At 45.5% G+C, this 22,704-nt stretch overlaps 1 protein-coding gene across 3 annotated transcripts in view; it reads left to right on the forward strand.

The window, feature by feature from the left end:
• dcn (decorin) overlaps window positions 1-22,704 on the forward strand; it is a 69,518-nt gene that overhangs the window by 41,131 nt on the left and 5,683 nt on the right. For all 3 annotated transcript variants that reach the window (XM_078567753.1, XM_078567751.1, XM_078567754.1), the window contains exons 3-5: window positions 4,345-4,457; window positions 12,838-13,051; window positions 17,530-17,643. In XM_078567753.1, coding sequence (XP_078423879.1) covers window positions 4,345-4,457; window positions 12,838-13,051; window positions 17,530-17,643 — 441 coding nt within the window. The remainder of the gene's footprint in view (window positions 1-4,344; window positions 4,458-12,837; window positions 13,052-17,529; window positions 17,644-22,704) is intronic.

A 22,704-nucleotide genomic window follows, 5' to 3' on the forward strand; every position in this document is an offset into this window, starting at 1 on the left:
TCACATCAGAGAATTGCGCTCAACAGCTCAAAATTAATCTGCAGGGATTTTATTGAAACCTGGTTATGAGTAGGTCACTGATGAAACGATTAAGCACTGTCCTTAAAGTTGATAATTAATGGGAATTTACCTCACTCTCACGTCCTCAACAAAAATATACATTCATCCATCTCTAACTCACACCTCAACTGAGTCTATCAAATTGACTCCCATTTCCCCACCCTTTCTCTTGTAGACTTCTTAACGAACACCTATTTCTCTCTTAAAAGATGTCAGACGCCTGGAATTTCCTCAGAGTTGCTATTGTTTCTGTGCAAATTGACTTTCACAGCTGTGACTCAGTAGGTAACACTCGTGCCTCTGAGTCTGGGTGTGTTGTGGGTTCAGGCTCCACTCCAGATGCTTGAGCACAAGATGGAGGCTGACACTCCCAGTGTAAGTGTCGGAGGTGCCGTCTTTGAATGAGATGTTAAACTGAGGTCCCACTTGCCCTCTCAGGTGAACGTCAAATACCTCACAGCCACTATTTAGAAGAAGAATAGTTCTTCCCACTGTCCTGGATGATGTTTATCCTCAACCAACACCATTAAAAAAACAGATTATCTAGTCATTATCGCATTGCTGTTTATGGGAGCTTGCTATGTGCAAATTGGCTGCTGTGTTTCTTACGTTACAACAGTGACTATAGTTCAAAAGTACTTCATTGGCTGTAAAGCTTTTTGGGGCAGCCTGAGGTTGTGAAAGGCACCATCTAAATGTCAGGTTTTTCTCTTCTTCCGGTGGAGCGGAAGCAGCTCCAAGATAATTCCGGGCAATTTTCCCCGCTCTGATGGCCGCTTTTGGAAAAGCAACTCGGAGAGATATGCTCTGCGGGACTTCTCACACCTCAATCCCAATGCACATTTCTGCCTCCACCATTTCTCCCAGAGTTAAGGCAGGAGATTGGATGATCCTCCTGGAAGAGCTGTCCATCAAGCAGCAGTTAGGCATTATGGTGGGAGTGGGGAAGCTAAGACCTCCAAGGAAGGGTGAGCTCATCGGGCTGAGGAGCTCCCTACATCTATTCCTTTAACTTTATGAAGATTCCTTTTCCTGTGTTATTTTAAGATCATTAACATGATCCTACTCCCCTCACCATGCGGAAAAAAAAGGGTTCTAGTTTCCTATTTCTCCTTTTCAACAACAACAGCTACTGGCATTTACAAAGCGCCTTTAACATAATAAAACACCCCAAGATGTTTGGCAGGAGTGATATCAAAGAAAGTTTGACACTGGTCCACATAAGGAGATATTAGGACAGGCTTTATCAAAAGGTAGGTTATGAGGACCATCTTAAAGGAGGGAAGAAAGATAGAAAGACGGAGAGATTTATGGTGGGAATTCCAGAGTGTAGGCCCCAGGCAGCTGAAGGCATGGCTGCCAATGTAGAATGAAGAAAATTGATGATGCGCCAGAGGTCAAGATTGGAAGAGTGAGAATCCTCAATCATTGTTACCATCCCCCTTGTTACCAATTTTCCAACCAGTGGAAATAATCTTTCACCATTTACTCTCTCCAATTCATTCTGAAATTCAAAACCCTCCACTTGATTTGGCTTAGAGTGACTCAGGTCAGAGTATGGCCCCTATACTGGTGGGGAAATGTGATGCTGCTTCAGTTTGTGTCAACTAAAAATTTCCTGCAAGAATATTAGCCTTCCCTTTTCTCATCATACAATTAAAGTACTTTCACTGAGTTAAAGATAGAATGAGGGAAACTAGGTACCAAAATCAATCGTGGTCTTGCTGCCCTGCTCCTATTTGCAAAGGCTGATTAACTTTTATTGAAAGTAAAACTTATTCCAAGTCAACGACCTCTAAGCAAATGAACATACAGGAACCTCTTCATATCAGAACTGAACACTTTGCTCCATCATTTTGTGCGAATATCTCAGCAAGCACCCACCCTATAATTTGTCACACATCGTTGACAAGTTGAGATAAATCAATCCAAATGAGCTGAAGCTCTTTTCTCCACAAAGAGAAGATTGAGACCTTTAAAATTGTGAAGATGTTCGATAGGGCGGATGTAGAAAAGGTGTTTTCACTGCGGGGTGAATCCAAAACTAAAGGCCATAAATGTGAGATAGTCAATAATAGAATTGAAATGTAGGGAAGTTATTCTTTATTGAACTTTGGTTAGAAGGCACTTAGGGTGGGATTTTCCAGCCCCGCCCACTGCCGGGATTGTCCGGTCCCGCCGAAAGTCAGTGGACTTTTGGCTGGGCCGCCGAATCTCCCGTGGCGGGTACTGCCCCACAACAGAGCCGGAAAATCCCGGCCTTAGGGTACGACATGCAGCTCTGGTTGCCATATCATAAAAAGGATGAAGAGGACTGGGGAGGGTGCACAGAGGAGTTACAAGGATGATATTAGAATTGTGTGCGTATAATATCAGGGGTGGTTTGACAGGCCTGGTCTCTTTTTCTCTTGAAAAAAGATGGCTGCGGGGTGACCTAATAGAGGTTTTCAAAATTATAAAGGTTTTGATAGGGTGGATACAGAGTAAATGTTTCCTCTTGTGGGGAAGGACATAACTGGAGGCCATCAATATAAGGTGGCCACCAAGAAATCCAGTAGGGAATTCAGAAGAAACTTTTTTACCCAAAGAGTGGTGAGAATGTGAAACTCACTACCACAGTGGTTGAAGCAAATAGTATAGATACATTTAAGGGGAAGTGGAACAAGCGTATATGGGAGAAGGGAGTAGAAGGTTATGATGATAGATTAGATGAGGAAATATGAGAGGAGGCTCTAGTGGAGCGTAAACACAACATGGACTGGTTGGGCCAAATGGCCTGTTTCTATTTCCATGTAAATCCAATGGGAAATTCAAGAGAAACTTTATCAACCAGAGCGTGTTTAGCATTCCACAGGGAATAGTTGTGGTGAATTTTACAGATGCATTTAAGGAGCAGTTCAGTAAGTCGATGAGGGTGAAAGGAATAGGAAGACATGCTAATGAGGTTAGATGAAGAAGGGGGGGAGGAGGCTCATGTGGAGCATTAACACTGGCCTAGACAGTTAGTCAGAATGGCCTGTTTTTGTGTTGTAAAATTCGATGTAAATCACCAGGAGCATTTCTTTTATCAATCTTTTATTTTTTCAATTAAATTAAATTTGTTTGTCATTAATCTACTTGACTTTCAATCCTGGGACTATGTTGTCGGGGCATCATCTGTGTAACATTAAGTGAATTACACATTCTCGTAAGTGGACCATTATGCTCTGGGATACATGCTTTGCCCATTTTGAATCGCTAAGAGAAAAGAAAAAGTGGGGGAGGTTGGGGTGTGGGGTGGGGTGGGGTGGGGGTTGGGGTGGGGTGGGTGTTGGGGTGGGGGCTGGGGTGGGGTGGGGGTTGGGGTGTGGGGTGGGGTGGGGTGGGGGTTGGGGTGGGGTGGGGGTTGGGGTGGGCTGGGGGCTGGGGTGTGGGATGGGGTGGGAGTTGGGGTGGAGTGGGGTGGTCGGGAGAGGGGGTGCTACTTTGGTTTTGCAGCTGAACAATGTCTTAATTAACATGCGTAAGGCAAAAGTACCATGGTGAAAGCAGTCTCATGGCAACACTTAAATTTATATTCATTCCCAACTCTATAGACCAGATAGCAAGGGAGATGATACTCAGTGTTAACAGTCTCTGCTTGTCTGCAGCTAAAATAAATCAACTGATTCCAGAGACGTGTATCCTGAAGTCAGATGTGGAGAAAATTGGAGCTGCAGAGTTAGGTTGCCAGAGGCTGTAATTTTGCTTGGTCTTGCTTTTCAAATCGCTGAATAACTATCAGCGTCCTTTCAATGACATTTTGGTGTAAGAGTGACATTTCCGACATGTGACTGATTTATGTTGATTTTACACTGTGCCAATTCCGCTGGAATGCTCTGCCACTCATTTACACGGTCCTGCCTGTTAATGTCGCGAACACGCTGTTAGAGGCGTCATCTTTCGGGTAGATGTAAGAGATTCAATGCCACTGTTTCGAGGAGGGCAACTCTCCCCAGTTTCCCGACCAATATTTATCCCTCACCTAACGCCATTAAGGAAAAAAAAACAGATTATCTGGCCTAAATCACATGGCTGTTTGTGAGAGCTTGCTGTGTGCAAATTGGCTTCCGCGTTTCCTGCACTGCAACAGTGTCTACATTTCTAAACAATACTTCATTCAGTGTCAGCCCAGATTACGTGCTTGAACACAGAACGCTCAGTCTTAGAGGAGAATGCTATCACTTGAGGTGTGGCTGACACAAGTCTATAAAGTGATGTGTAAGCTCTTAAAAGTGACATCTTTCAACCCTTCTTCTGCAACAGGTCTGACCACAGTACCCGAGAACATTCCCAAAGACACCACACTACTTGACCTGCAGAACAACAAGATCACAGAGCTGAAAGAAAATGACTTCAAGAACCTAAAGAATCTTCACGTAAGCTACCTCTCACTATTGGCTTGCAGATTTTATTTCTGACGTGGTCACCCTTGTACAGAACCGCTTCTCGATAGGCTCAAATGTCTCCATTCGTGTTGACGTGTCAATCTTCACCATGAGCTTGCCTCAATGCAGCCTCTTATTTCAATTCTTCAAGAGGACTGCTCCTCGACTTCTGGGTGCGCTTCAGTCCCCACGCTTCTGCTCACTGATCATCTGGTGCTGGTGGGGGCGGGGGAAGAGGGCAGGCTGGAGGAGCAGCTCGTAGGTCTGCTCTTGGGCCTGACCAAGGTGACAATTGACAGGTCTAGGCAGAGCGCCACCGATGGGGGTGCTTGATCCCTCTGTCCCACAATTATGTCTGTGTTCCGGTGTCGCCAAAGAGGGAGCACGTGTTGTCTGCTGTTATCTTCCCACAATTGGTGTGGGCACATGAGGGACTGGAATGCATCAAAGACAATAAAGGAACAAAATTAAAATTTGTTAAATTATTTTTTAAGCTAGTTTTGTCATGATTTGGAACTTTAATTTGGGCCACTAAAAAGAGGCACGTAGGTTTTAAGTGTTCACGTGTGGTGATTTATTATCCTTATTATCCTTGGTTAACAGGGTCAAACTGGCTTCAACTTGTCTTTGTAGAGCAATGTTCTCGCGAATCCCTCTTTGCTTCAGTACGTAGGGTACAGTGCCGGAGTGGTTATGTTACTGGGCGAGTAATGCCATAAGCAATAGTCACAGTAAATTCAAATCCCACCACAGCAGTTTGGGAATTTAAAAACATCTGGCAATACAAAGCTGGTGCAGTAAAAGTGACCAATGAAGCTGTTGGGACTGTTGTTAAAAAACAAATCTGGTTTGCTGATGTCCTTCAGCGAAGGAGACTTGACCCAAACGTTTTTTTAAAAATTGTTCAAAACAAAGCCGGCATTTATTGCCCCTGAGAAGGTGGTGGTGAGCCGCTTTCTTGATCCACTGCAGCCCATGTGGTGATGGTACAGCCACAGTGATGTTGGGTGCGGGGGGAATGGAATATCCCAATCCTTAAGGGCAAAGTTTTTAATATTGACAGGGATGTAAAATGAATGATCTTGGATTATTTTTTATTCTAGCATGGGACGTGGGCATCACTGGCCAGGCCAGCATTTGTTATCCACCCTTAATTGTCCTTGAGCTGAGAGGCTTGCTAGGTCATTTCAGAGGGCAGTTAAGTGTTAACCATATTGCTGTGGGTCCTTGGAGTCACAGGTAGGCTAGACCAGGTAAGGATGGCAGGTTTCCCTGAAGGATATTAGTGAACTAGATGGGTTTTTACAACAATCGATGATAGTTGTCATGGTCACCATTACTGAGACTAGCTTCATACTCCACATTTATTGATTGAATTTAAATTCCACCAGCTGCCGTGGTGGGATTTGAACCCATGTCCCCAAGGCATTAACCTTCAGGGTCTTGGGATTACTACACCAGCGAGATTACCTCTACGCAACTGTCGCTCATTATGCACCCTACATGCCCGTCCCCACCTCTTGTGACTTTCCATTAGAGGCAATGGGTAGGGATATTTACTGGTGTAAATAATGGAGGGCCAATACCAACTGTGTGCACCACCTGTCAAAGTGGAAGGTTCCACCCCCAGATATCCTCCTCAAACTCTCTAACTAGTCCCTAGTAAATATTGGTGAGTGAAATGCAGGGGGTTTTGAAGTGCTATTATCTTATTTTAGCCTGCTGTGCTCTGCTCAGCCTCCAATGAAAAATCAGCCCATTCAGAACTCACTTTGCAAGTCACTAACTGTGGGCTTTTCTCTCTCCCTGTTCCCTCTGTTCTCTTGGACACAGAGTAGCCTCCTTCTCCGAAGGTAATTTCTGAGTCGTCCTCTAGTTCTTGTGCAAAGCTTCAATCCTCTCATTTAAGGTCATTCAAAGAGCTGGCACAGGGCCGATGGGCTGAATAGCCTCCTCTGTGCTGTAAGATCGTATGAAAGCTAGTGTAAGCTGAAGGACTGCACACATCGCATTGCTGTGATTTAACCCACCACGAGAGAGGCCCATGCCAAGCTTTCAGTCCGGCAGTTTTCTCTGCCTGGGCTGGTGATGGACAAGAGTGGTGGATCCTCCTTAACAGACCCTCCCTAAGCCCCACAGAGGGCCTACCGCCACATCTAACCCTCCTGCCACGTTCCCCCTCCTCCCCCTGACCCCTGGCCTATCTATCCCTGCCCCCCCACACCCCTCGCCCTTCCCCCGCAACTCCCCCCCCATCATTGAGGCCTGCCAACCTGGCCCCAGCGAGACTACTGCGCTTACCTCTGGTCCTGGCTCCCGTGCACTATGCATTCCTGCAGGCCTCGCTGCAGTACTCTCATTGGCCACCACTCCCAGTGGTGCTGCCAGTACTGGAGAGCTACAGGCCTCTCAGTATTCGGCAGTTCTCTGAGGCGGGGCTTCCTGATGCTGAGGGCGGGAGTCCTGCCTCAAGCCAATCAACATCCAGTTGGCCGCTGGGGCTATAAGGCTGCCAGCTGACTCCGCCCAGAAATTTCTAACCAGGGTATGGGGTCCACAGTGCCCAGTTAAATCCAACCCCAGGACTTTTTTCTCATTTGCCTCATCTAACATCACCATCTGTTTACCAGCCATCATACAGGTGCTGCCCCATTGCGTCATTTACCCATAAGCTTCACTTTCTGATCCCCACACTTGCTTTGCTTCCCAATGGATGTTTTCTTCCCAAATTTTTATCCCTCATATGTAGCCACTTATCTTTAAGTGGCCACTTCCTGTTAAGTCTTATTTGGCATCACTTCCACACCCTAACTCCTTGCCAAGCTTCTGCCTGCAGGCATGCTGTTATTATTGCAAATGGACTGCAGGATTTGGCAGAAACCGGCCTGGCTCGGAGTGACAATAATTACAATCGACACAAACTGCTATAGCCCGATATGAGAACCTTTGCTGCTTACATGGTATGCAGTCACCTTCAGTTCAAATCAGGAAAGCAATCAAGAGACAAGACCAAATGAGTAGAATGGGCCTATATTTCCTGGCGTTTAGAAGAATGCTAGGTGATCTTGTTGAATTCTTAGAGGCCTTGACAGGGGAGCAGCCATTCTGGAGGAGAAATTTCTTCACTCGAAGGGTTGCTGAATCATTTGGCATTCTCTGCGCCAGAGAGCTGTGGATGCTCAGTCATTGAGCTCAAGACAGACGTCAATAGATTTTTGGGCACTAAGGGCTTTAAGGAAGCGGGCGGGAAATTGTAGTTGAGGTGGAAGGCCAGCCTTCATCATTGGCAGAGTAGGTTCAAGAGGACAAATGACCTACTCCCACTTTTCTTTCTCATGTTCATAAGTGGCTCCAATTTATCTCTTAATTATCGGGATTAATTGATTAAAGGTTAATTCAGCCAAAAGACACAGAATTTGCAAAGAGGACATCTTCCTCCTTTCTTTTGCCTACAGATGAAGGACCAAAAGCAGGAGTGAGGTAACTTAGTCCGTGTACAAGCATCAGTCTCAAAGTGCAGAATTCAATAGGGTTGCAATTCGGGTTGGACACATTCCTAGAGGTTTCATCAGATGAAGTCCTGCCTCCAACCATTGTGCCCATGGTCAGTCAGATTCCACCCCCCCCTCCACCCCCAATAACTTTATAACTAAATAACAAGAGTGTTAAAAAAAATTGGAAAAAAAAACACTTTTAAATGCCACGGTGACCTTTCTCTGGGCCTTTGCTCACTGCTGTGTCCAGGAGATTTTTAATTCCTGGAGCTTCCAGGGCAATTGTAGAGAGTTGACAACTCTATAGTTGCTAAAATTAAAACAGAAAATGCTGGAAATACTCGGCAGGTCTGGCAGCATCTGTGGAGAGAGAAGCAGAGTTACCGCTTGAGGCCAATAAACTTGTACCACAACCAGTTTCTGATGAAAAATTATTGGCTCGGAACATTAACTCCGCTTCTCTCTCCACAGATGCTGCCAGACTTGCTGAATATTTCCAGCACATACAGTATTTTGTTTTTTCTATGATTACTCGAGCGTGACAAATGCAAATGTTTTGTCTAACAACATGAGCTCGCTATTAGCAGTTCCGTATCTTCAGTAATTGTTCTACCCATTTCAAAGCTCGCTTGATGTTGAGCAACATCTTTTGATCATTGACGACCAGGGGTGAGGACACTGTATTGGCCAACTTGTTTTTAATTATCCCATTAGCAGTTGCTCGGAAAAATCAGTTTACGTTTCCACAAATATGTACCTATCTCGTGAGGTGAGCAAACCTTAACCAAAGTTATTTTATTTCAGTCTAAAGTAGAATGCCCATTAAAAAGCTAAATGTGTGTCAGCTGTGGCTCAGTTGATACCACTCTTGCTCCTGAGTCACAAGTTTGAGGGTTTGAGCCCCACTCCGGGACTTAAGCACAAGTGTTAAGCCTGATGCCCCAGTGCAGTTCGGATGGAGTGCTGCACTGCCAGAGATGCTGCTTCTCAGGTGAGATGTTAAACCAATGCCCCATCAGGTTGTTCAGAAGAATGTAAAAGATCCTATGGTGCTAATTTAAAGAAGAGCAGTGGCATTAGCCCCAGCGTTTTGACCAAAGTTTATCCCTCAATCAACATCACTAAAATCTGGTCATCATCACATTGCTGTTTGTGGGAGCTTGCTGTGTGCAAATTGGCTGCTGTGCTTCCTACATTATGACAGTGATTATACCCTAAGAGTACGTGGATGGCTGTGAAGTGCTTGAGACATCTCAGAAAAGGCATTATATAAATAAAAGTCTTTCTTTTTAAGAGAAATGAGGTCTAATAGAGTAAGAGCCATGGAAACCATTGAAGGCAGCTGATCACAACCTCCTGCAGGACACAGTCAAAAAGCAACTATTTTATGCTTTTCAATTACTCGCGGCACCAAGGTGCCCCTAATAAAATTCAGATGGGGCTACACTAACTGGTTTCCTCTGTGGGTTCATAAAGATTATACCAGCAAGGTTCAAAAATACTGTTTATAGGTATTGGGTAGAAAGCCATTAGTCTGTATTCTACTTTATTGCACTAATTCAGGCTTTGTTTGAATTAGAGCTTTAGTTTTGTGAAGGACAAACCTACAGAATGAATGTTCTGGAATTCCTTTATGCCAATATTATATTTACAAACTGTTCTATTTTTAAAACCCCACATTTTGGAAGATCAGAGGCAGATTTCAGAGTGAATTGTAAATGTTTACTGTTTACTTACATTAAAGATTTCAGTGTAAATAGCAAATGGAGAACAACTTTGCCCCATATAATCCTTTCATATTTGCCCACACAGTAAGTTCCTTATGTCAGCCAGCTCAGGCAGAGGGGGCATGTTGAGCAAAGATGAAATGCAACCCCAGAGAGAGGGAGGGAGGGAGGGAGGGAGGGAGGGGACCTGTTAACCCGAATCTCCTTGTAGCACATTGACAAAACTAGGATCAGAAGTGACCTGGGAACAGCTTGCTTGGTCATGCTCTGTCAGGAATGGTGCCGAAGGCACTCAGGATAGGAAAGGAGGCTGAAAGATCAATTCTGGCTGAAGTGAGTGATCATTATGTAAAATCAGCAGCAAAAATTGTGTACAATAACTAGCCTAGAAATTACTGCTTTCCACAGCGGCTGATGAATGTCTGAGGGAGAAGTGTCAGCCTGGACACGAGGAGAACTCCCCCTGCTCTTTTTTGAATAGTACCACGGGATCTTTTGTACTCATCAGAGAGTTTAACATCTCACCTGAGAGACAACAGTACCCCACGATCGTGATAACTCGACCATGCACTTGAACATATAACCTTCTGGCTTAACGTAAGAACATTAAAAAATAGGAGCAGGAGTAGGCCATTTGGCCCATCGAGCCTGCTCCGCTATTCAATAAGATCACGGTTGATCTGATTGTGGCCTGAGCTCCACTTTCCTGCCTGCCCCCATAATCCTTGTCGATCAAAAACCTGTCTAACTCAGCCTTGAATATATTCAATGACTGATCCTCCACTGCTCTCTGGGGAAGAGAATTCCAAAGATTTATGACTCTCTGAGAGAAAAAATTCCTCCTCATATTTGCCTTAAACGGAAAATTCCTCATTTTTAAACTGCGTCCCCTACTTCTAGATTCCCCCATGAGGAGAAACATCTTCTCAGTATCTACCCTGTCAAGCCCCCTCAGAATCTTATATGTTTCAATAAGATCATGCCTCATTCTTCTAAACTCCAATGAGCATAGGTCCAACCTGCTCAACCTTTCCTCATAAGACAAGCCTTTCATCCCAGAAATCATCTTAGTGAACCTTCACTTAGATGAATCATAGAATAACAGAGACCAGGTCTCTCCCATTGAGCCAAGGTGGTTGTGTAACAAGCAATACCACTGCTTTCAAAAGATATTCAGTGTAAGATATGCAAGTTTTGGAGTGTGGGAAGTTAAGGAAAGAATAGCAGCTTTGTCTAATTGCCCAGTTTTTCCTCAGTTTCAAAACCTGCCTCTGCTGCTGTTCCTAGAACCACAGAGAGGTTACGGTGCAAAAAGAGGCCATTCATCCCATTGTGTCTGCGCCATCCAAAAAGAGAAATAAGAAAATAGCCACTCATTTTAATCCCACTTTCCAGCACCTGGTCTGTAGCCTTGCAGGTTACAGCGCTTCAGATGCAGATCCAGGTTCCTTTTAAATGAGTTGAGCATTTCAGCCTCAACCACCGACTTAGGCAGTGAATTCCAGATACCCACCATCCTCTGGGGTGAAAAAGTTTTTCCTCATGTCACCTCTAATCCTTCTACCAATTACCTTAAATCTATGCCCCCTGGTAATTGACCCCTCAGCTAGGGAAACAAGTCTTCCCTGTCCACCCTATCTAGGCCCCTCATAATTCAGTACACCTCAATTAGGTCACCCCTTAGCCTCCTCTGTTCTAAAGAAAACAACCCCAGCTTATCCAATCTCTCCTCATAGCTGCAATTTTCAAACCCTGGTAACATTCTTATAAATCTCCTTTGTATTCTCCCCAGAGCAATTATGTCCTTCCTGTAATGTGGTGACCAGAACTATACACAAAGTTCCAGCTGTGGCCTAACCAGCATTTCATACAATTCCATCATTACATCGCTGTTTTTGTATCCAATACCTCGCCCAATAAAGGAAAGCACTCCATGTGCTTTATTGACCAGCACATCCAGCTATCCTGTCACCTTCAGCGGCCTGTGGACATATTCCTGTTCAGCAATGATGGAAAATTAGCCTCCACAGCTAGTAGCATTCCAAATCCAATCAGACATTCTCTATTTTATGGATGCCTAGTCTCAGGTGGAGATAACAGAATAGCAACTGTTTGCTTGTTGGAGGCAAAACATATCTCAGAGGTCGTCTTGTGGTAAGGAAGAAGTATTTCTTCTCCAGAATCCGGATCAGATATTTACAGGCAGCTAAGGAGCAGTGGACACTTGTTTTTTCAGAATTGCACAGATTTATTGAGTACCGAAACAGGCCATTCAACCCGTCAGGTCCATGTTGGTGTTTATCCTCCATGGGTGCCCCCTTCCACTCTCTTCTTCTAACCCTATCTTTGTATCCCTCTATTCTTTTCTCCCTCATGTGTTTACCTAGCTTCATCTTAAACGCATCTAACCTTAACTACTCCATGAGTAGGAAGTTTCTCATTCTAACCACGCTCTGGGTAAAGAAGTTTCTCCTGAATTCTCTGTGGGATTTATTAGTGACTATCACATATTTATGGCTGCTAGTTTTGGATTCCCCCACAAGTGGAAACATTTGCTCTACATCTACCCTTTTGTAATTTTAAAGACAGATAGTAGATCACTCCTCAGCCTTCTCTTATGTCAGGGCACCAGCCTGTTCAGTCTTGCCTGAGACCTCCCATCTGGTCTCATCCGTAAGAACCTTTTTATGTACCTTCTCTAGTGCATCTATATCCTTTTTGTAACATTGAGACCACAGTGTTCTGTGTGACTTAACTAAGGTCCTGTACAAGTTCAGAAGTTAATACATGTCTCCGTGAGGTCTGAACCCAATTTAGAAAAATAACATGAGCAGGACAGCAATGGTTATAATTTAATGGACACCCAGGCCCTGATCTTTAAGGTGGTGGTGCTATTTTTATGTAAGTTATGTACGAGCCAGATGAAATGATATGTTGAGAGACAGAGTTAATGTTTCAGGTCGATGACCTTTCATCAGAACAGACATTTGGAAGGTCATCAACCTGAAACGTTAGCTCTGTTTCTGTCTCCACGGATGCTGCCTGACCTGTTCCAGCATTTTCCATTTCTGTTTCAGAATTCCAGCGTCCGCGGTATTTTGTGTTGTGCGTTGCTTGCACTGATTTTGGCGGCTTTCCTTTCTTTTCCAGGCCTTGATCCTGGTGAACAACAAAATTGGCACGGTTCATCCCAAGGCCTTCGCACCCCTGGTGAAGCTGCAGAGGCTTTACTTGTCCAAGAACCTGCTGAAAGAAATCCCAGCAAACATGCCTTCCTCCCTCCACGAGCTTCGCATCCACGAGAACGAAATCACCAAAGTGAAGAAGAACGCTTTTGACAACCTGTCGCAGGTGTACGCCTTAGGTAAAACTCACTGCCTCCCCAGTCGCTGAGGTCAGACACGACGCCCAAGCTAATTCTGGCGAACTTCCCGCTCCTTTCATTGGGACTGAATTTATTCTCTCCAGTTGACGTTGGTGGTTAAAAGGTTGGGAGGTGCGGAGGGTTAATCTGACGGGTTTAGCGCGCCCACTGTGAATTCTCACCCATCTGGGAAGATCAAGAATTCTGGCAAACTCTTCCTTGCTTTTTAAGTCTTCATGTCCGCGGATTGAAAATCATGGGATAAATTCCCGATGGACATTCCCAGTGGGCAGGCTCTGCGTTGGGAATTCAAGTGGGTAAAATGACCCCATCGCAGCCTCAGGTGTTGTAGTTTGGAAGCATTGCTGCGAAGTCAATTGCTTTCCAATTCTATTGTAAAGTGTGAATACATCTAAAATATGCTGGAGGGACCCAGTGGTACTCAGCCCTCGGACAGCCTATTGCAACAGCTCAACTTCTTTGCAGCAGACAGTAGATTTTGCACAAAGATCATTTACTGTTGACGCTGATGTTTTTCTATTAAAAAAAAAACCATTTAAAGGCTTTTTTTTTTAATGGTTTCATTCTCTCCCTCTATGCCTTGTAACATCCCAGGCCTCTCCCATCAGCACTGAATGGAGGTAAACCCTAATGAAAGCAGAGTACTATGGTTCTTGGCCGGCAGCTCTTGGGGTGCGGAACTTCCACCCGTGGGGCCCTCGATCCCGGGGAATACCGGCCACAGGTCACTTAAGTGCCTAAATGACCCTCACAGCGGGCCCTCCCCAAGGAGGCAATGTGGGGTCCTCGAAGGCAGCTCTGAAGAAGGGTCACACAGACTCAAAACGTTAACTCTGATTCTCCCTCCACGGCTGCTCTCAGACCTGCTGAGTTTTTCCAGCATTTTCTGTTTTTATTATTATATATTATGCAAGCAGAGTACTGCTCTGCTGGCCCTGATTGTGAAGGGATGGAAGACTAGATACAGTAAGGGCCAGCCCCAAAGTGAGAGGTGAACACGGGGAGTTTAGTCTTAAAGCTAGGGACACATTACCATAAATCTTCCCATTGTCCCACTTGAACCCAGCTTGATCTCACTACCCAGCTGGAGGAAGAACTTCCTCTGATCTGGAGATGTCCATCCCCATGGAAATCTTTAAAAACCTCCATCATGTCACTCACATTCCCCCTCCCCTCCAGACCCTTGCTGGATAAGCCTTCTACATAACTCAAACTTCTAAGTTCAGTGATCAGCCACCAGCGGACTCAAGTAACTACAGCTTTCCACGAATACATGGGAATAATATTGAGCACTCTAATCATTATTTGATGTGCACAACCTGCATAATGCGAGGTACATTGCTTGAAGATGATTAAAGGAGTAGGAATAGCTCTTTCTCATTTGTTCATGGGATATGGATGTCACTGGCTAGGCCAGCACTTATTGCCCATCCCTAATTGCGCTTGAGCTGCTTGGCCATTTCAGAGGGGCAGTTAAGAGTCATCCACATTGCTGGTGGGTCTGGAGTCACATGTAGGCCAGACTAGGTAAGGACAGCAGATTTCCTTCCCTAAAGGACATTAGTGAACCAGATGGGTTTTTCCCAACAATTGACATTAGTTTTTTTTAATGGTCATCATTAGACCTTTAATTCCAGATTTTTATTGGTGGGATTTGAAACCAGGTCTCCAGAGCATTACCCAGGGTCTCTGGATTACCAGTCCAGTGTCAATACCACTATGCCAGCATAAATAGAGAGAAAGTGTTGTAGATAGAGAGAAATCATTCGTTCTTGTTGGGGAATCTGGAACAAGAGGGCATAACCTTAAGATTAAAGCTAGGTCATTCAGGAATGATGTTAGGAAGGATTTCTTCACACACAGGCTAGTGGAAACCTGGAACTTTTTCCCACAAAAAAGTTGAGGAGGCTGGAGGTCAAATTGAAAATTTAAAAACTGTGATTGATAGGTTATTGTTAGGCAGGGGTATTCAGGATAACAGATTGAAGGCAGGTGGGGCAGAGTTAAGATATAAATCAGCCCTGAGCTAATTAAATTGTGGAACAGCCTTGAGGGGCTGAATGGCCTCCTAGAACAATAGCAAAGCCATGGTGAAGAAAGAGGCCATTCAGCCCATTGTGTCTGCGGCAGCCAAAAAGAGGGAAAAATAAACTAGCCGCTCATTTTTAATCCCACTTCCCAGCACTTGGTCCGTAGCCTTGCAGGTTACAGCACTTCAGGTGCAGGTCCAGGTACCTTTCAAATGAGTTGGGGGTTTCAGCTTCAACCACCAATTTAGGCAGTGAATTCCAGATGCCCACTATCCTCTGGGTGGTAAAGTTTTTCATCATGTCCCCTCTAATCCTTCTACCAATCATCTTAAATCTATGTCCCCTGGTAATTTTCCCCTTAGCTAGGGGAAGCGGATCTTTCCTGTCTATCCTAACTAGGCCCCTCATAATTTTGTACACCTCAATCAAGTCACGCTCAGCCTCCTCTGTTCTAAGGAAAAAAAGCCTAGCCCATCCAATCTTTTCTCATAGCTGCAATTTTCAAGCCCTGGCAACATTCTTGTAAATCTCCTCTGTACTCTCTCCAAAGCAATTATGTCCTAATTGTAATGTGGTGACCAGAACTGTACCCAAAATTCCAGCTGTGGCCGAACCAGCGTTTTATACAGTTCCATCATTACATCCCTGCTTTTGTATTCAGTACCTCTTCCAATAAAGGAAAGCATTCCATAGGATTTCTTTATCACCTTATCCACCTGTCGTGCCACCTTCAGGGACCTGTGGACATGCACTCCAAGTTCTCTCACCTCCTCAACCCCTCTCAATATCCTCCCATTTGTTGAGTATTCCCTCGCTTTGTTTTCCCTCCCCAAATGCATTACCTCACACTTTTCCGGATTGAATTCCATTTGCCACTTTTCTGCCTACTCAACCAAACCATTGATATCATTCTGGAGACAACAGCTATACTCTTCACTATCAACTACACGGCCAATTTTTATGTCATCTGCAAATTTCCCGATCATGCCTCCCACATTTATGTCCATATCATTGTTACATACAACAAACAGCAATGGCCCCAACACTGAGCCCTGTAGAACACCACTGGAAATCGTTTTCCATTCACAAAAACACCCATCAATGTTATCCTTTGTTTCCTGACGCTGGGCCAGTTTTGGATTCAAGCTGCCACCTTCCCCTGTATCTCATGGGATCTCACTTTCCTGACCAGTCTGCCACGTGGGACCTTGTCAAATGCCTTACTAAAATTCATGCAGACAACATCCACTGCACTACCCTCATCAATCCCCCTTGTTACTTCCTCAAAAAATTTCTATTAACCTAGTAAGACACAATCTTCCCCTAACAAAGCCATGCTGACTATCCCTAATCAATCAAATGACAGGTTATCCTATCTCTCAGAATTGATTCCAATGATTTGCCCACCACCAAAGTCAGACTGAATGGCCTATGATTTTCTGGCCTATCCCTTGCACCCCTTTTGAATGTTGGCACAACATTCGCAGACCTGGAATCCTCTAGAACCTACCTTCCTTTTCATACGTTCCTACATCAGTGAATTAAGTTTTCTATGATCCTGTGGTTCATTGTGTCTTCAATGTTGGTTCCTCTTCACCAAGGCAAAAAAAACCCACATTTGGAAATATTAAACACTGTACCTTCTGATACTTCAACCAAATCATATAACTATGTATTATAACGTATAACTATATATTATATGCGCCACCTGAAAGAGTGATGGAAGCAGATTTAATAGTGAATTTCAAAAGGGTATTGGATATATCCCAGGAAAAGGGAAAATTCGAAGGGCTGTGGGGAAAGAGCAGAAGAGTGGAACTAATTGGATAGCTCTTCCAAAAAAGCAACACAGACATAATGGGCCAAATGGTCTCCATTTTTTATTTATACATTCATGTGATGTGGGCATCGCTGGCTGGGCCAGCATTTATTGCCCATCCCTAATTGCCCTTGAGAAGGTGGTGGTGAGCTACCTTCTTGAACCACTGCAGTCCCTGTGGTGTAGGTACACCCACAGTGCTGTTAGGAAGGGAGTTCCAGGGTTTTGATCCAGCAACAGTGAAGGGACGGCGACATATTTCCAAGTCAGGGTGGTGTGTGTAGCTTGGAGGGGAACTTGCAGGTGGTGATGTTCCCATGCATCTGCTGCCCTTGTCCTTCTAGGGGATAGAGGTCATGGGCTTGGAAGGTGCTGTCCAAGGAGCCTTGGTGAGTTGCTGCAGTGCATCTTATAGATGATACGCACTGTTGCTACTGCGTCGGTGGTGGAGGGAGTGAATGTTTGTGGATGGGGTGCCAAACAAGCGGGCCGTGTTGTCCTGGATGGTGTCCAGCTTCTTGAGTTGTTGGAGCTGCCCTCATCCAGGTGCTGTAAGATACGATGATTCAAACTTTTCTTTTCAATTCTTTTACCTCTGACCCCAACAGAAATGGGCAGCAACCCTCTGAAAAATTCCGGTATCGACAGTGGTGCCTTTCATGGACTGAGAAAGCTTTCTTTTATTCGACTATCAGATGCAGCCCTCACAGCTGTCCCCAAAGGTAATGAGCAAATGAAGCAATTAGAGCATTTCACATTGGCAAAGGAGCTCATTTACTGAGCACGGCGGGATCCATGGACCTGGCCAGAGCTGCACTAAGCTTGTGGTGCAGTACTCCATAAATGTGTCTGTTATCTATTAATTTCTTATTAATTTGCCAGCATTCTTATAGAGCCATGGCCACCAGTGAGGCTGGGATTATTCTCCTTTAAAGCGGAGAAGGCGAGGGGGAGATTTAGTAGAGGTGTTCAAAAAGATGAACGGCTTCGATGGAGTGAATAAGGACAAACTGTTTCCACTGGCAGGGAGCTCCGTAGCCAGAGGGACACAGACTTAAGGTAATTGGCAAAAGAACCAAAGAGAGGAAAGAGGAGGATTTTTTTTTTTTACACAACGGGTTATTGTGATCTGAAAGGAAGAAGCAGATTCAACGGTAACTTCCAAAAGGAAATTGGATGAATACCTTTAAAGTAAACAGTTGCAAGGGCGAGAGGAAAAGAGCAGGGGAGTGGGATTAACGGATAGCTCGTTCAATGAACTGTCATGGGCATGATGGACCGAAGGGCCTCCTTTGGTGCTGTATGGCAATGATTTTGTCTACAATTGTGAAATTCTGTCACTTAGCGAAGGTAACTAATAGTAAATAAGGTGACCTCTGCCGATATTAGTGGATGGATAATGAATAGACACTCCGATCCATTTGTCAATCTGATATTTTAAAGTGGGCGCATATTTCAAATGGCCAACATCTTCACAAAAACGGTGGGCAGAGAAATGACCTGTGAACAGCTCCAAGAGTTAGATTTGACAACTAATCATTTCTAGCCTTGGATCCGTCAGGTTCGTGGTGGTGAAGATTTAATGGCGTTAATTCTTACTTCTCAATTCCTGATGGGAAAATGAGCATTTCGGAAATTGCAGAATTGGACTGTGCATGTTTCCCTCGCCGTTTAAATTAATGGTTGGAAGTTGCATGCTTGCTTGGATCTGAGTTTCTGATATACCTGCCAACAGTGCAGAAGTCAGGAAGAAACGCTTTCCATCCTGGTTAATGGCAGTGCAAGCAACGCTATGAACAGATTCACCGTGTAGATCTTACTTTGCGGTTGTAGACAATCTTGTTTTCAGGACTTAAGAGTTTCCTTTGCGTTCATGCTCAGGTAGCAACCCAAATGAACTGGATGCTAAACCCTATACAAGGTTTAAAGATGTTTGAGGCCTGGTGTAAGTTTTTTTTTAAAATTTCTTCTTTCATGGGATGTGGGTGTCACTGACAAGGCCAGCATCTGTTGCCCATCCCTAATTACCCTTGAACTGAGTGGCTCGCAAGGCCAGTTCGGAGGGCAGTTAAGAGTCAACCATGTTGCTTTGGGTCTGGAGTCACATGTAGGCCCAGACCAGGTAAGGACGGCAGATTCCCTTCCCTAAGGGGCGTTAGTGAACTAGATGGGTTTTTACGACAATAGATGATAGTTTCATGGTCACCATTGCTGAGACTAGCTTTCAATTCCAGATTTATTAATTGAATTGAAATTCTGCCAGCTGCCATGGTGGGATTTGAACCTGTGTCCCCAGAGCATTACAGAAAATGCTGGAAAAACTCAGCAGGTCTGACAGCATCTGTGGAGAGAAAAACATGAGTTAACGTTTCGACTCCGTATGACTCTTCTCCTCTGAGCAAGAGTCATACGGACTCAAAACATTAACTCTGTTTCTCTCTCCACAGATGCTGCCATACCTGCTGGGCTGAATTTTGACCCCTGTCGGGCGGGGTTGTGCAGGGGAGGGGGGAGCGGGCGGGACGCGCGCGAAGCCGATCGGTGCCCCCAATCGGGTGCGTGCCGCCATTTTAAGGCCAGTTAAGGTCCGCCCAGTGTGATGTTCACCCAGAAGAGCTGAGCACTCCCTGTGCGGGCGGGGGCAGGGGGTTCCCTGAGTCGGGAGTGCGCTTTTTCGAAAGAGCGCAGAAATCCCCCTGTGGCACCGAGATTTGTTTAAGTTTAAAATTTCTAAATAAAGTATCTGAAAACTTTTAAACCATGTCCCCTCATGTGACAGTGTCACATGAGCCGGGACATAGCAACGATTTAAAAAAAAATTTTTATTGAATTTTTAAACACTTCGTGAAACCTCATCCTGCCCGTGGATGAGGTTCCATGAAAAATGCGAAGGCCGCCTGGGCTCTTCTTCAGCCTCAAGGTTGGACGGGCAGCTCGTTTAATTGTTTAAATTAGCCTTTAACAGGCCTTAATAGGCCTTTGGCAGTTCGGCGGGCGCGCAGCTGAATCGGCTGCATGCCCGCTGCACTGAAAATCTAAATGACGCCAGAGGTGAGGTCAGGACGCCCGCCCGACACCCGCTCGCCGACCAGAGATCTCAGCCCGCTGAGTTTTTCCAGCATTTTCTATTTTTTTTTCAGGTTTCCAGCATCCGTAGTATTTTGCTTTTATCCCCACAGCTTTAGCCTGGGCCTCTGGATTACTAGTCCTGTGACATTTCCACCATACCACCATCTCCCCCAAAGGGGATTACAATATGGCGCAAGACCATAAGATCATAAGAAATACCTTTGAAATCTTTCACACTGTTTTTATCTCATTTTTGTCCTTTTCATCCGCTCGTCTCTACAGTTGGATGAAGGTTTATGCAGAGGAACGTGGTTGCCAATTCTGGTTGGTTGTATTCTTGGATGTTTCATCACATGATCTCCTATCGACTTCCCATCCCCACACTCCTGTCATCGGTCATCTGACATATTGGGTGGAATTTAATGCCCTCCCTCCCCGAGATGAGCTTGGAGGTGGGGAGGGCATTTAATCAGGCTAGTGGGTGCCAGGTGAACACCCCACCACCTCCTGCCTCTGCCCCAATTAAAACCGGGGTGTGGAAGCTCATGGACATCTCCTACCCAGCCAGTAATTGAGGCCTCTAAGTGGGCAATCGATCCCCACTCAACGGCTTCATTCCTCAGCCACTCGTATTTCTGCAGCGGCAGGTGGGGGACTGGCTATGCAGGGAGCTTGAGAAGCAAAACCTTGTCAATTTTGCTTGAAGGCTGCCCGGGAGATCCCTCGTTGTCAAACACTCAATGCCTGATCGAGGGACCCAGCATCAGGAAGGGGGAGGGCCCCTGCCTTCGCTGACGACCCTCCTTCCCCCAACCCCCACGACCCTCTACCCCATGATGCCCCCTATCCCACCCTCAAGTCACCTGCGGTCTGGGCCCCTCGTTGATCCAGGGCCTCATGGTGGACGCGTTGCCGGCGGCTGCCATCCTTCCCACCGGGGCTACCTGCGATGGATGGCCGGCAGCTCTTGGGGTGTGGGACTTGCACCCCCCTGGGGCCCTCACTCCCAGGGAAGACCCACCACTGGTCGCTTAAGTGCCTAAATGGCCCTCACAGTGGGCCTTCCCCAAAGGCGACAACGTGGGGGTTCTCGCCAGCGGCTCTCCAGCCGGCAGACATGACCCGCCATCCCCTCCATGAAGTGCCATCCCCACAGTGCCCTGCCTCCCCATGGCCAATCTCCATTGCATTGGACAATTCTTGACTGTCAGATGTTCAGCCTTCACCATCCCCTACCCCACATCTGATATATTTTTATATCTAAAAAAAAAGCGCTCAAAGGAAACAAAAAAAAGCAGCTATTTATTTAATGCCCCTGTGAGTTTTCTTCTGCCTGTTGCTCATAGCAGTGGTCGGGAGGTTAATTTTCTGTTCCTGGAGACCCCAGGCCAGTCCTGGGAAGCTGGTGACCCTGAGCGGAAGGATGCAGAGGAGCATTTAACTGTGGCAGCCCCACAGGCTGATCATTCCACTCTCACAGGGAGGTTACTAAACCCATGTGCAACATCTTTCACAATCCATGTTTACTGATCTGACTGCTACCCAGTTGCAGGACTTAACCAACCGATCTAAGGTTGTAGGTTCAAGAGCCACTCCAGAGACTTGGACACATAATCCAGACCGATGCTCCGGTGCAGTACTGAGGCAGTGCTGCACTGTTGGAGTTGCCATCTCTCAGATGAGAAGTTAAACCCCAGGCCCTGTTGCGTCCTTGCACGTGGACGTAAAAAATCCCACAGCATTATTTTGAAGGGGAGTTTGCCCCAGTGTCCTGGCCAATATTATCCCCTCACCCAACATCACTGAAACAGATTATCACATTGCTATTTATGGGAGCTTGCTGTGTGCAAATTACCTGATCTACATTACAGACAAAGTGACTACATTGCAAAAATACCAATTGGCTGTGAAGCACTTTGGTCATCCTGAGATCACGAACGGTGCTATATAAATGCTTTCTCCTGGTTGATTTGATGATGTATTATCTTTTTTCCTCAGGATTTGAGTGTTACTGACAGGGCTACCATTGATTGCCCATCCCTAGTTGCCCTTGAAAGTGTAACAGTGAGCTACCTATAACCGAGTGGCTTGCTAGGCTATTTCAGAGGTCAGTTAAGAGTCAATCACGTTGTTTTGTGGGTCTGGAGTCACATGTAGGCCAGACCAGGTAAGGATGGCGGATTTCCTCCACTGAAGAACATTGGTAAACCAGACAGGCTTGTTGTGACAATTCAGTCATTTCATAGCATTTTATTGAATTTAAATTCCTCCCATAGCTGGGTTTGGATTTGAACTCACATCTCTGGATTACTAGCCCAGCAACATAACCATTATGCTGCTGTTGCTGCTGCCCCCCTGTAGAATGCTGTGCAATCACCTGGTTTGATCTAAAGACCCACTGATGTTGCTGGCTGGACATTTCCTTTGCGTGGAATGATAGGTGCAGTGCTTTCACATGGTCCGACTGATAATGATATTCCTTAAAAGTATGAGGGATGATTCGATAATCCCAACAATTTCTGGAAGAAAGGGAGCACGTCATGGGGATTTATAGGCTGCTTTCCAACAAATGCCCGAGTTGGGTTCCCAGTGGTAAGTGCCACTCCTTGTTGGAGTGCAGGGGAATGGAACCACCCACTCCTGTTTTATTCGAAGGTGACAGAATGTTCATGAGCAAGCCTTTGGCCCCAGTGATTTATGGTAACTCTCTTATG

Source organism: Cetorhinus maximus, chromosome 22 (genome assembly GCF_964194155.1).
Source record: "Cetorhinus maximus chromosome 22, sCetMax3.hap1.1, whole genome shotgun sequence".
Taxonomy (NCBI): domain Eukaryota; kingdom Metazoa; phylum Chordata; class Chondrichthyes; order Lamniformes; family Cetorhinidae; genus Cetorhinus; species Cetorhinus maximus.